We start from the raw sequence: 13,371 nt of genomic DNA, 5'->3' as shown, positions 1-13,371 counted from the left end.
CCTCGCGACCCTCAAGGTTGAACCGCCTTCCTTGTTTGCGAACCTCACCCCGGATTGCAAACCCGTCGCCACAAGGAGCAGACGGTACAGCGCCCGGGACCGAGCATTTATCCGGTCCGAAGTCCAGAGGCTGCTGAAGGAAGGCATCATCCAGGCTAGCAACAGTCCCTGGAGAGCCCAGGTGGTAGTTGTTAAGACCGGGGAGAAACAGAGGATGGTCATCGACTATAGTCAGACCATCAACAGGTACACTCAGCTAGATGCGTACCCTCTCCCCCGCATATCCGACATGGTCAATCGGATTGCACAGTACAAGGTCTTTTCCACCGTGGACCTCAAGTCCGCCTACCACCAGCTCCCCATCCGTCCCGGTGATCGCAACTATACTGCCTTCGAAGCAGATGGGCGGTTATACCACTTTTTAAGGGTTCCATTCGGCGTCACGAACGGAGTCTCGGTCTTCCAACGAGAGATGGACCGAACGGTTGACAGCACGGTTTACGGGCCACGTTCCCGTATCTCGACAATGTCACCATCTGCGGCCACGACCAGCAGGACCACGACGCCAATCTCCAAAAATTCCTCCAGACCGCTCACGCCCTGAACCTCACTTCCAACAAAGAAAAATGCGTGTTCCGCACCGATCATCTAGCCATCCTGGGCTACGTAGTGCGTAATGGAATGATAGGCCCCAACCCTGAACGCATGCGCCCCCTCATGGAATTCCCTCTCCCCCACTGTGCCAAAGCCCTGAAACGTTGCCTGGGCTTCCTTTCTTATTACGCCCAGTGGGTCCCCCAGTATGCAGACAAGGCCCGTGCACTAATCCAGTCCACTACTTTTCCCCTGACGACAGAGGCATGCCAGGCCTTTAGCCGCATCAAAGCGGATATCGCAAAGGCCACGATGTGCGCCATCGACGAGTCCCTCCCCTTCCAGGTTGAGAGCGACGCATCGGATGTACTTCTGGCAGCCACCCTCAACCAAGCAGGCAGACCCATGGCCTTCTTCTCCTGAACCCTCCACGCTTCAGAAATCCGCCACTCCTCAGTGGAAAAGGAGGCAGAAGCAATAGTGCAAGCTGTGCGACACAGGAGGCATTACCTGGCCGGTAGGAGATTCACTCTCCTCACTGACCAACGGTTGGTTGCCTTCATGTTCGATAATGCACAGCGGGGCAAGATCAAGAACGACAAGATCTTGTGGTGGAGGATCGAACTTCCACCTTCAATTATGAGATCTTGTATCGTCCCGGAAAGCTGAACGAGCCATCCAATGCCCTATCTCGCGGCACATGTGCCAATGTACAAGTGGACCGTCTACAAGCCCTCCACGAGGACCTCTGCCACCCGGGGGTCACTCGTTTCTACCACTTCCTTAAGGCCCGCAACCTCCCTTACTCCGTCGAGGACGTCCGAACAGTCACCAGAAACTGCCAGATTGGCGCTGAGTGCAAACAGCACTTTTTCAGGCCAGATAGAGCGCACCTGGTTAAGGCCTCTCGACCCTCTGAATGCCTCAGTTTGGATTTCAAGGGCCCCTCCCCTCCACTGATCGCAACGCGTACTTCCTGAACGTCGTTGACGAATACTCCCGTTTCCCTTTCGCCATCCCCTGCCCCGACATGACGGCGTCCACGGTCATTAAAGCCCTCGGTACCATTTTTACAATGTTCGGTTTCACCGACTATATCCATAGCGACAGGGGGTCCTCCTTTATGAGTGACGAACTGCGTCAATTCCTGCTCAGCAGGGGCATAGCCTCGAGCAGGATGACCAGTTACAACCCCCAGGGGAACGGGCAGGTAGAAAGGGAGAATGGAACAGTCTGGAAGGCCGTCCTGCTGGCCCTCCGGTCTAGGAGCCTCCCAATTTCCCGCTGGCAGGAAGTCCTCCCGGATGCCCTTCACTCTATCCGTTCCCTGCTGTGCACCACCACGAATCAAACGCCTCACGAGTGCCTCCTCCTCTTTCCTAGGAAGTCCTCCTCTGGAACACCACTTCCGACCTGGCTAGCAGCTCCGGGACCCATTCTGCTCCGGAAACATGTGTGGGCGCACAAGTCAGATCCGTTGGTGGAACGGGTGCATCTCCTTCATGCCAACCCGCAATACGCCTATGTGGAGTACCCCGATGGCCGACAGGACACGGTCTCCCTGCGAGATCTGGCGCCCGCCGGAGCTACCCACACCCACCCAACGCCAATCACCACCTCCTCACTCCCGCCGGTTCATCCCGCAGCCACCCCCTTCCTGGGGGGTTCGGTTCTCCTCCCAGGCCCGCCCAGGAGTAAGGACACAGGGGACAGCGCTATGCTCCCAGAGTCGACGGGACTCGAGCCAGCGCCATCACCACCACGCCCGAGACGATCGGAAAGGACGACCAGGGCGCCCATCCAGCTCATCGAATCACTTTAACTCTCAACGTTTTCAGTTATTGTGTCTTGTTAAAGTTATGGCATCATGCCGACCCTGTTTGGCCCGTTGGCCCAGTTTTCAGTTATTGTGTCTTGTTATAATTATGGCATCATGCCGACCCTGTTTGGCCCGTTGGCCCAGTTGAAGCGATAATTTTGTGGTTTGTTCAAAGTTACGGCACAGTACCGACTCTGTAAACCCCTACCACCATGCGAACCACCATCCCGCCGGGTTTTTTTCAACAAGGGGTGAATGTGGTGGTATGTATTAGGGGTAATACGGTACACCACGTGTCGACAGGCTATTGGTGGAGGGATGCCAGGTCCTGATAGGATCTGCCATCTACTGGACTCCACCCAGAAATGCCGGTATAAGAACCCAGTTTCCCCTCCATTTCCCTCAGCAGCTGCATTCTGTAACCACGCTGCTGGGGATAAAGTTCTGCTTAATAAAGCCTTCAATTGACATTACCTCAATCTGCCTCGCGTCATATTGATGGTGCTACACTCTGATCCTCTGAGAAAGCAGCTATTGAAAATCAAGCATATGACCCTGCCAGTCGCGATTGAAACATGCACAGTGCATGAGCACGCCGAAAATCGCTATGCCCAGTACAAATCGGCTGAAAATGAGAAACTTGCCTCCCACGAGGCAGAGAGTGTGCAGGTCATCTCCTGGATGCAGCACCTCAGCATTGATGAAAGCAGCCATTTTGCGTGCTTTTCCCAGGGCCCCACGCATGCGCGATGCGAACGGGATAACGAAGCGGCCGACACCCGCACTGCGCATGTGCGTCTGGACGCCGACGTCATGCCGTGCTCGAACTGCGGCAATGCCCCACTTAAAGAAACACTGCCCTGCAAGAGGCAGGCGATGTTTAAACTGCGGGAAGCCTGGACACTATGCAGCCTTGTGCAGGTCTGCACCACCAGTCAGGGGCCAGCGCTCCCAATTCCGACAACGGTGCGTTCAGAGTGTGCAACAATGATTACAGGATTCTGATCCTGGCAGCACAACGGATCCAGAGGAAGAATGCCTGGACTCCGCCTACTGTGTGGGCATCATTACCAAATGTGAATATGCCACATCCAACTCATCACAAATTCAGTCCATCCTCGCTGTGGATTCTGCGGACGAATGGCGTGCGGTGATGCAGGTCAACCACTGCTCCATCCAGTTTAAGCTGGATACAGGTGCTTCTGCCAACCTCCTCTCACAGGCAGATTTCAAACGCATCAAGAAGCCCCCCAAGGTCCTTCCTGCAGCCTGCAGGTTCCTGGACTACAACAGAAATGTCATCATGGCACTGGGATCCTGCCATCTACTCGTCTCCAACCGGAGCACCCATGCACGGTTACGTTTTGAAATTGTCAAGCCAGACAGGGCATCCCTACTTGGCGCGCATGCCTGCAAGCAGCTGAACCTCGTGCAGCGGGTTTACACAACAACATCCTCCAATGTGGATCTTCAGGCCGGCATTGACTGCATCCTCGCTCAGTACCCAGATGTGTTCGATGGGATGGGCACACTGCCATATGGATACAAGATTATGCTACGACCTGATGCCAAGCCAGTGGTCCACGCACCACACCGGGTCCCGGCTCCGCTGAGAGAGCGCCTGAAGGCACAGCTCAAGGATCTTCAGCAACAAGGCATAATTTCCAAGGTAACCGAACCGACTGACTGCGTCAGCTCGATGGTATGTGTTAGAAAGCCTTCGGGAGACCTGCGCATCTGCATTGATCCCAAGGATCTCAATAAGAATATAATGCGTGAACACTACCCCATCCCGAAGCGGGAGGAACTCACCAGTGAGATGGCACACGCACGTTTTTTCACCAAGTTAGATGCGTCACATGGATTTTGGCAAATCCAGCTGGATGAGTCCAGCAGAAGGCTCTGCACCTTTAACACACCGTTTGGCAGATACTGCTATAATCGTATGCCGTTCGGCATCGTCTCGGCATCGGAGATCTTCCATCGCATCATGGAGCAGATGATGGAGGGCATTGAAGGGGTTTGAGTGGACATGGACGACATCATCATGTGGTCCACGACCCCTGCAATGCATGTTTCCCAACTCCAGAAAATATTCCGCTGAGTCCATGCCAATGGCCTGAAGCTGAACAGGTCCAAATGTTGCTTTGGCATGTCGACACTCAAGTTCCTAGGTGACCAGATCTCTCAGCAGGGCGTGCGCCCGGACACAGACAAGGTCAAGGCCATCAAAGCCATGAAGGTCCCTGAAGACAAGAGGGCGGTGTTGCGCTTCCTGGGCATGGTCAGTTTTCTGAGCAAGTTCATCCCAAACCTGGCCTCACACACCACGGCCCTACGAAACCTGGTGAAAAAGTCCACTGCCTTTGAGTGGAAGGCAGCACATCAGGCAGAGTGGTTGGAGCTGAAAGCCAAGGTCACCACTGCACCCGTCTTGGCATTTTCCGACCCAGACAGGGAGACGAAGATTTTGACAGATGAGAGCCAGGATGGCATCGGTGCGGTGCTGCTTCAACGCGATGACACTTCATCCTGGGCAATGGTAGCCTACGCATCGAGGGCCATGACGCCCACCGAAACAAGGTATGCGCAAATAGAGAAGGAATGCCTGGGTCTTCTCACTGGCATTCTCAGGTTTTATGACTATGTCTACGGCCTGCCGACATTCACTGTTGAGACGGATCATAGGCCTCTTGTCCACATTATCCACAAGGACCTGAACGACATGACGCCTCGGTTGCAACGCATCCTCCTCAAACTCAGAAGGTACGACTTTGACTTCGTGGACACGCCTGGCAAGGAGCTCATCATTGCTGATGCATTGTCCCGCTCCATCACATTGCCTAGTGAACCGCTGGAAATCATCCGGCAGATTGAATCACAGGTGCAGCTGTATGCTAGCACCATCCCGGCGTCTGATGAGAAGGTGGTTCGTATCCGCGAGGAGACAGGCAAAGACCCCTCTTGCAGCGTGTCATGCACCACCTCACCAATGGCTGGCAGAAAGGGCAGTTCCCTCAATTTTACAATGTAAAGGATGACCTGACGGTGATTGATGGTATCCTCCTCAAGTTGGACCGATTGTCATTCCACTCAGTCTCCAGAGATTGGTGCTCCGCCAAATCCATGAGGGACACCTGGGCGTCGACAAGTGCAGACGCAGAGCCAGGCAGGCTGTCTACTGGCCCGGGATCAGCCAGGACATCGTGAACATAGTCCTCAACTGTGCGACCTGTCAACGCTTCCAGCCAGTGCAGCGCAAGGAGACGCTCCAGCAGCATGAAATTGAGACCTCCCCTTGGTCCAAGGTTGGCATCCTTCTCTTTCGTGCGAATGGTTGTGACTACGTGTTGATTATTGACTATTTCTCCAATTACCCTGAAGTCGTGAAGCTCTCAGACCTCACATCTCGGACCGTCATCAAGGCCTGTAAGGAGATATTCTCCAGGCATGGTATCCCACTCACTGTCATGAGTGACAATGGCCCGTGCTTCAACAGCCACGAGTGGTCTATGTTTGCCAAGTCATACCATTTCAAACATGTCACTTCCAGCCCACACTATCTGCAGTCCAATGGGAAGGTTGAAAAAGGCGTGCACATTGTGAAACAGCTCATCTGCAAGGCCGTGGATTCTGCTTCTGACATCTACCTCGCGCTGCTTGCGTACAGGGTGACCCTACTGCCCACTGGCATGTCGCCGGCTCAACTCCTGATGAACAGAGACCTACAGACGACTCTTCCAGCCATACACTTGCCCAACCTGGATCACCTCCCGGTGCTGCAGAAGGTGCAGCAGCTCCGAAACCAGCAAAAGCAGGGTTATGATGCTCATGCCACCGATTTGCCCGTGTTATCCCCGGCAGACACTGTCAGGATCAAGATACCGGATGGTGGCTGGTCTGCTCCAGCTGTTGTTGTTCGACAGGCTGCGCCTGCTCGTATATTGTTCGTATGGCTTATGGTTCTGTTGGGCAACGAAACAGACGGGCACTGCACAAAGTTGCATGCCCGCAACCGCTTTCTTCTCCGTTGTTTTGCCACCTCGAACTACGAGGCCACCAGTCAGGCTTCCATCCCGCCTGTGAAGGCACCATTGGCCCCACCACCACCTCTCCAGCGGTCAACAAGGATCAGACGCAAGCCCCAGAGACTGGACTTATGAACATTTGTTTTGTTTGCTATGTTCTGTTTTCTCACATTAGATATCTGTCTTCACAAGTAAATACGTTCACATATGCCACCGCTTGTAAATATGTTAATATATGCCACCACATGTAAGTATGTTCCCATGTGCCAACAAAACATTTTTAAAAAGGGGAGATGTCATGATATGCAGACATGCAGATAATGATATACAGACAGGCACAGACAGGCAGCTAATGAACACAGAGAATAGGACATGACCAATGAGCAGGCAGGACACTCAGGGGTGGTATCTCACTATAAAAGGCATGAGGCACTCACACTCCGCCTCTTTCCACTGATGGACATCTACAGAGTGAGTCAGGGTGTGTGTACAGTATCACACCTCCAGCACGTGGCTCAGAGCTAGTCTGGTTCAGTCAGACAGAGTAACCACACTTAGGTTAGCAGAGAGTCGAACTCATAGAGAATGTGCTAACTGTGCTACTGGTTCAATAAATCAGATTGAACTAACTTCAAGGTCTGGAGTACCTTTTGGTTAAAGCTGCATTCAGTTGCAGCCTGTGTTATCCCAGAGTACATAACACGACAGTGCCAACTCCAGTAAGGCCTACCCAATTCTTCCCACTCCCTTGCTCTTGCCCTGCAGCCCTGAGAATGTATCCTTTCCAAGTAGATTTCCACTTTTGCTTCAACACCATGAACAGGGAAAGGTGTCATCACAGTGTGACCAGTTTACAAAAGCTGTTATTATGAAGATGGACCTGGGAATTTATAATGGGACATAAATAAGGACTGAATGAATGACCTTAACTGGAATTATCCCTCTGGGGGTAAATATACCGTGCCCTCTAACCTCACTTTATTTGAAGAATACACTTAGTCCTATCTCTTCATGTACAATGCCAATGGATTTTGACTGGTATATCTGAAAAAATAAAGACCTAGTCACCTATAGCTTTCACAAAAAAATGGACAAAGTTGTGGAATTCAATTGACAAAGCAGTGGTAAAGATTCCAAAGTGCAATTTAGAATCAGGTACTTGGCTTATTTCAGTTACCAACTCAGTTGTCAAGATGCTTTGAGCTTTGACAAAGAGTCATCTACATTTGAGACGTTAGCTCCCTTCTCTCTCCACAGACGCTGTCAGACCTGCTGAGATTGTCCAGTATTTTCTGTTTTTGTTTCAGATTCCAGTATCCGCAGTAATTTGCTTTTATTTGTAGTTTTTAAAAATAAATTTAGAGTACCCAATATTTTTTTTCCAATTAAGGGGAAATTTAGCGTGGCCACTCCACTGACCCTGCACATTTTTGGATTGTGGGGGTGACATGGGGAGAATATGCAAACTCCACACGGACAGTGACCCAGGGCCGGAATCGAACCCGGGACCTCAGTGCCATGAGGCAGCAGGGCTAACCACTGTCCCACTGTGCCACCCCTTTTATTTGTAGTTTTTTGGTGTTTGCTAACAAAGCAACCTTTTCATTTTTACTCCGAGCAGTTCCTTCTTTGAAGGTGCTCATTCATACTTGGATACAGTCTTGGATTCATCCTGATCTTTAAGGGTCCACTAGTTAAGCTGCAGTAGCTTACTTGAAACGTAACAGAATGGTTCTTGCCTGTTGCATAAATGTAACTCCTGTCAAAACATTTCATTTGTTGTGCAAAAAGCAACCCCAGTCCCCAAATGGTGGATGAGACCTACCTGCAGTGGGTTTGTCGTTTGCGATTGTGGAGTTCTGGTAGATAGTGCGCCTTCCATTCTGCGGCTGTCCAATTACAGGTGTAGCTGGGGAGTTTACATTGGACAGAATGCAACCCGTAACTCTCTACGAGAAAATTCGGAAAGAATGGTTATTATTGTCAGACACCAATACACGGTACGTTCACAAGTGACACTAATTAACTTCTCAGTTAAGAGCAGCTTATAACAGCTTCCATCAGTAAACAGAGGTGCTTGTCTTCATTATTTACAATTAACACTTCATTTAAAAGTGAAATTACTTTATTTCACAACTCTTGTTAACTGGTACTTTGTACTAATTTTAACTTTAAGAGCAGAGTTTCAATTATTCCTCTTTTAATAGGTTCTAAAGGTTTAGCTCAACTGTCTAAGTGCAGCATTTATATTGTGCCTTGTCACCATTGAAAGAGGCTTCACACAATGAGCTATTTTAAGAGTGCAGCAACACCTGTCACGTAGATAAATGCAGTAGCAACATCCTGCAAACAACAAAGAAATGAATAAACAAATCAATTGATTTTTGCAACGATATTTATTGAAGAGACAATGTGGGACATTGGAAAGCACAATGCCAGAAAGGCAATCTCTGTCTCTCTCCCCCTGCTCCCTCTGTAACCTTTCTTTTCTCTCTCCAGTTAAATCAATACAACTATGTTCATTATTCCTCTGAACTCCTTTCTCCTGTATTTTGGTTTTGCAGTTTAAAAACATTTGAAACTTAAACTTCCGGTCCTGTGATCCTATCCAGTCTTGTTGAAGAATCATACATCAGTGGCATGATTAATAGCATTATTATCCATTAATGCAATATAATGTTAGGTTCTTTCTCTGTGACATTTATAGCCCAGAGCAGATGCAGTTTACTGTGAAGGTAATTTTCAAACAGTCTTACCTTCCTAAATGGGCATGCTGTTTTCTGCATAATTTAAACTTAATCTGAAATGAGAGCTATCGTTTCAATCAATAAATTAACAGAAACCCATTACTGGCACCTCTTCAGGAACATGTAGAGGGTAGAGGACTTGGTCCACACAAACTGCAATAACAAATCAGAGTCAAAGTAGCATCTTCAATCCTATTGCTTTCAAGTGACACAATAGCTTTGGATCAAAAACAGGTACATTGCCAAACACAAACAAATTAGTAAAGGTTTTTATTGGTAGGCCTCGATCTATTTCTACATTGCAAAAGCAAATCAATACTAGATAGCAAACTCCTTGCCCTCACTGGGTGCTTCTATCACAGTTAATTTCAGTTGAATCATCTTCCTTTGTGAGAAAAAGGCTAAAGGTAACCAGGGAATGATAGATTTGTTGGAGCAGATTGCACATTCTGTTATTAGAAAGAGCCCTTTCACTTGCTGCAGTTATGTGAAATGATTGAGCTCCACATTTCATGGAATTCACAGTGCAGAAGGAGGCCATTCAGCCCATTGAGTCTGCACCGGCTCTTTGAAAGAGCACCCTACTCAAGCCCACACCTCCACTCTATCACTGTAACCCAGTAACCCCACCCAACACTAAGGGCAATTTTGAACACTAAGGGCAATTTAGCATGGCCAATCCACCTAACCTGCACATCTTTGGACTGTGGGAGGAAACCAGAGCACCCGGAGAAAACCCACGCACACACGGGGAGAACGTGCAGACTCCGCAGACAGTGAACTAAGTCGGGAATCGAACCTGGGATCCTGGAGCTGTAAAGCAATTGTGATAACCACTATGCTACCGTGCTGCCCCATTATATGTTATATATTCAAATATATAACATTATATGTTATATATTTGAAACTTGGTCTCACGGTTTCTTGGATGGTAAATCTACTAGTCAATGTGTAAGTAAACCAAATATGGTATGAAACATGATTCGAAAACTGCTCTGTATTCACATCTTACTGGTTCCCATTACTGGAAGGATTGAGAACCAGAGGATACCTATTTAAGATGATTGGCCAAATAAGCGATGGTGACATGAGGAAAAATGTCTTTATGTAGCAAGTGATTAGTTTCTGGAATGAGAACTGGGCAGATTCAATTGTGGTTTTCAAGAGAGGATTGGAGAATTATCTGAAGAGGAAACATTTGCAGGGCTATGGGAAAGGGTGAGTTCCTTTTGTAGCGAGCCAACATAGACATGACAGACCAAATGGCCTCTTTCTGTGCTTTAATCATTCTATGATTCTTCCCAAATTGACCATAGGTATGACAGCCAGTCTGTGCTAGGATAATTTATATAAGCAGGGAGGTGATACATTGGCTACAATTTTCCTCCGCACACAAGAGAAAGGTTAAGTCTGATGATTTTACAATATAGAATTTTATGGATACTGGTTGAAGCTCCTCTACTCATTACCCCTGTACCAGCTCTCGGCAAATGCTTTCTACTGATTTGCATTTCCTTTTTTAAAAACAATGATCTGGAATTTTACAGTCGCAAGTCATGTGGGCCTCCCCACCCATCCTCCCTGTGTGAACGCAAAATACAGCGTGATGACATCAGCTCAGAAATCCAATATCATCACGCCAGTCTCTGATATTAGGGGAGCAAACGAATGCATTCAAGCCACTGAGCTTGTTAAAGAACTAATTGTATGCAATTTTTCGTTGCCTGCTCCATTTTCCAGTGGTGGATGAGAAAATGTTTGGGAATGCTTTACAGCAGGTATGAGGAGACAGAAGAAAAGGCTTGCCCATGGGATCATGGTTATATGTAGCAGCAGAATCTGCTGGTGAAGGTACCTGTGTCTGTATGATTTTTGCTTTCTGTTATAACCCCCATGGAGGTCACGGGATATACACCATTTATTTCCTCGTGACCTCACAGAATATGAACTTCCCCGGTAACGGGGCTGGGTTTCCCCTTTAACAAGGGGAGCCCTCACAACTTGGGTGCAGGTCGGGAAGGGAGATTCTTCGACGAAAAGAGATTTATGTATAGTGTATAGTAAATAAAAGAGTTTTGTTTGCATCCTACATGCAATTTCATGCTTATTCTCTCGGCGTGGATACTACATTAGCAACAAGGGTAAACTAGATCTGCTGTCAACAGCGAGTGCTGTGTTACGACACCCTGGGCGAGTGTGCAGTCAGGTCCAGCGCCACAGACCCCGGATTAACCAATAATTCGTGTTTTCCTGATATCTTTAACTCTTGACTGCACCAATGAGTTACAGACACCAGGGGCGAAATTCTCCCCCAACGGCGCGATGTCCGCCGACTGGCGCCAAAAACGGCGCCAATCAGACGGGCATCGCGCCGGCCCAAAGGTGCGGAATGCTTTGGCGGCCTAGCCCCGACATTGAGGTGCTAGGCCGAAGCCGGAGGGATTTCCGCCCCGCCGGCTGGCGGAAATGGCGTTTGTTGCCCCGCCAGCTAGCGCGGAAATGCGGCGCATGCGCGGGAGCGTCAGCGGCCGCTGTCAGTTTCCCGGCGCATGCGCGGGAGCGTCAGCGGCCGCTGTCAGTTTCCCGCGCATGCGCAGTGGGGAGAGTCTCTTCCGCCTCCGCCATGGTGGAGACCATGGCGGAGGCGGAAGGGAAAGAGTGCCCCCACGGCACAGGCCCGCCCGCGGATCGGTGGGCCCCGATCGTGGGCCAGGCCACCGTGGGGGCACCCCCCTGCGGGTCAGATCGCCCCGCGCCCCCCCCAGGACCCTGGAGCCCGCCCACGCCGCCTGGTCCCGCCGGTAAATACCAGGTTTGATTTACGCCGGCGGGACAGGCAATTTTTGGGCGGGACTTTGGCCCATCCGGGCTGGAGAATCCAGCGGGGGGTCCCGCCAACCGGCGTGGCCCGATTCCCGCCCCCGCCCAATCTCCGGTACCGGAGACTTCGGCGGGGGCGGGGGCGGGATTCACGGCGGCCAACGGCCATTCTCCGACCCGGCGGGGGGTCGGAGAATGACGCCCCAGATTTGTAAGTAAAACATTAACAAACTGTTTATGTATAACAAGAGTAAAAGATGAATGTATAAAGGAAATAATTGGAACTAAGGTCTACTATGGTACCAATTCCCAAAACCCCATCCCACCCTCCACCCAGACACACACAAAACAGACACACGGTGAAGAGATAGGAAAAGGGTTGGAATAATGGGAATGGAAGGAAAAGGTTTGAGATGCTACGGTTGTGGCCTCTGTAGTGCCGGTCTTCTCCAAGTGCGACCCTCTGGGGAATTGGTTCATACCAGAGATTCAGGTAGGGGCAATTCTGTCGTTCGGCCTCCATCTCACTGAAATATTACTGGAACTTTATAACTGAGAATTGTACAGGCTTTTTCCTTCACCTGATCTCTGTGCATAAACTCCAATGTTTTAAATAGGACTGCCTTCACAGGTCTGACTAACAGCCTTTTAAATTGCCTGGCAGAGAGAGGGAGAGAGCGGGGAGAGAGTGCCTTCCAGCTGCTTCCTGTCTGAATTTCTTCTCTCAGAATTCAGGACAAAAATGGAGCTCTTCACATGACCCACCTTTCTTCCGGAAGATTCTGAATGGCCCCATGAATTGCAAGCAACAACTGGAGATAGCTCAGAAACTTAGATTCATCGATTGGCTGCTTGCCAAGTCTATCAAACTGACATCATGGGATCTGCCACAGAACCAAAGGGGAAGTCCTGGCTAGTCTGGCTTGGGTCACTGTCTGTGCGGAGTCTGCACTTTCTCCCCGTGTCTGCATGGGTTTCCTCCAGGTGCTCCAGTTTCCTCCCACAAGTCCCAAAAGACGTGCTTGTTAGGTGAATTGGACATTCTGAATTATCCCTCTGTACCCGAACAGGCGCTGGAGTGCGGCAACTAGGATATTTTCACAGTAACTTCATTGCAGTCTCTATGTAACCCTACTTGTGACACTACTAAATATTATTATTATTAGTCCATTATAACAAAGGTGTTTCAGTTTGCCTGAAGTCTACAGTTTAAGCAAAAGTCTCACTGTGGCAGCAGCCAGCATGAGCCGTAGATTAAAGGCAGCCAACAGGGCAGGGATTAGAAAAGGAAAAATAGATTAGACAGATGTTTTACAACAGCATCCTAACAACTGCAAAACTGGACCATCTCATTTAGGCCTTC

General features: G+C 49.6%; 1 protein-coding gene across 1 annotated transcript in view; it reads right to left on the bottom strand.

Annotated features, from left to right (window-relative positions):
* Window positions 1–13,371, bottom strand: part of nmnat2 (nicotinamide nucleotide adenylyltransferase 2) — a 472,861-nt gene that overhangs the window by 45,204 nt on the left and 414,286 nt on the right. Inside the window, exon 5 of the mRNA XM_072511235.1 lies at window positions 8,267–8,390. Coding sequence (XP_072367336.1) covers window positions 8,267–8,390 — 124 coding nt within the window. The remainder of the gene's footprint in view (window positions 1–8,266; window positions 8,391–13,371) is intronic.

Source organism: Scyliorhinus torazame, chromosome 7 (assembly GCF_047496885.1).
Source record: "Scyliorhinus torazame isolate Kashiwa2021f chromosome 7, sScyTor2.1, whole genome shotgun sequence".
NCBI lineage: Eukaryota > Metazoa > Chordata > Chondrichthyes > Carcharhiniformes > Scyliorhinidae > Scyliorhinus > Scyliorhinus torazame.
Note: the sequence above shows the minus strand (reverse complement) of the source record. Positions and strands in the feature narration are given on the sequence as shown.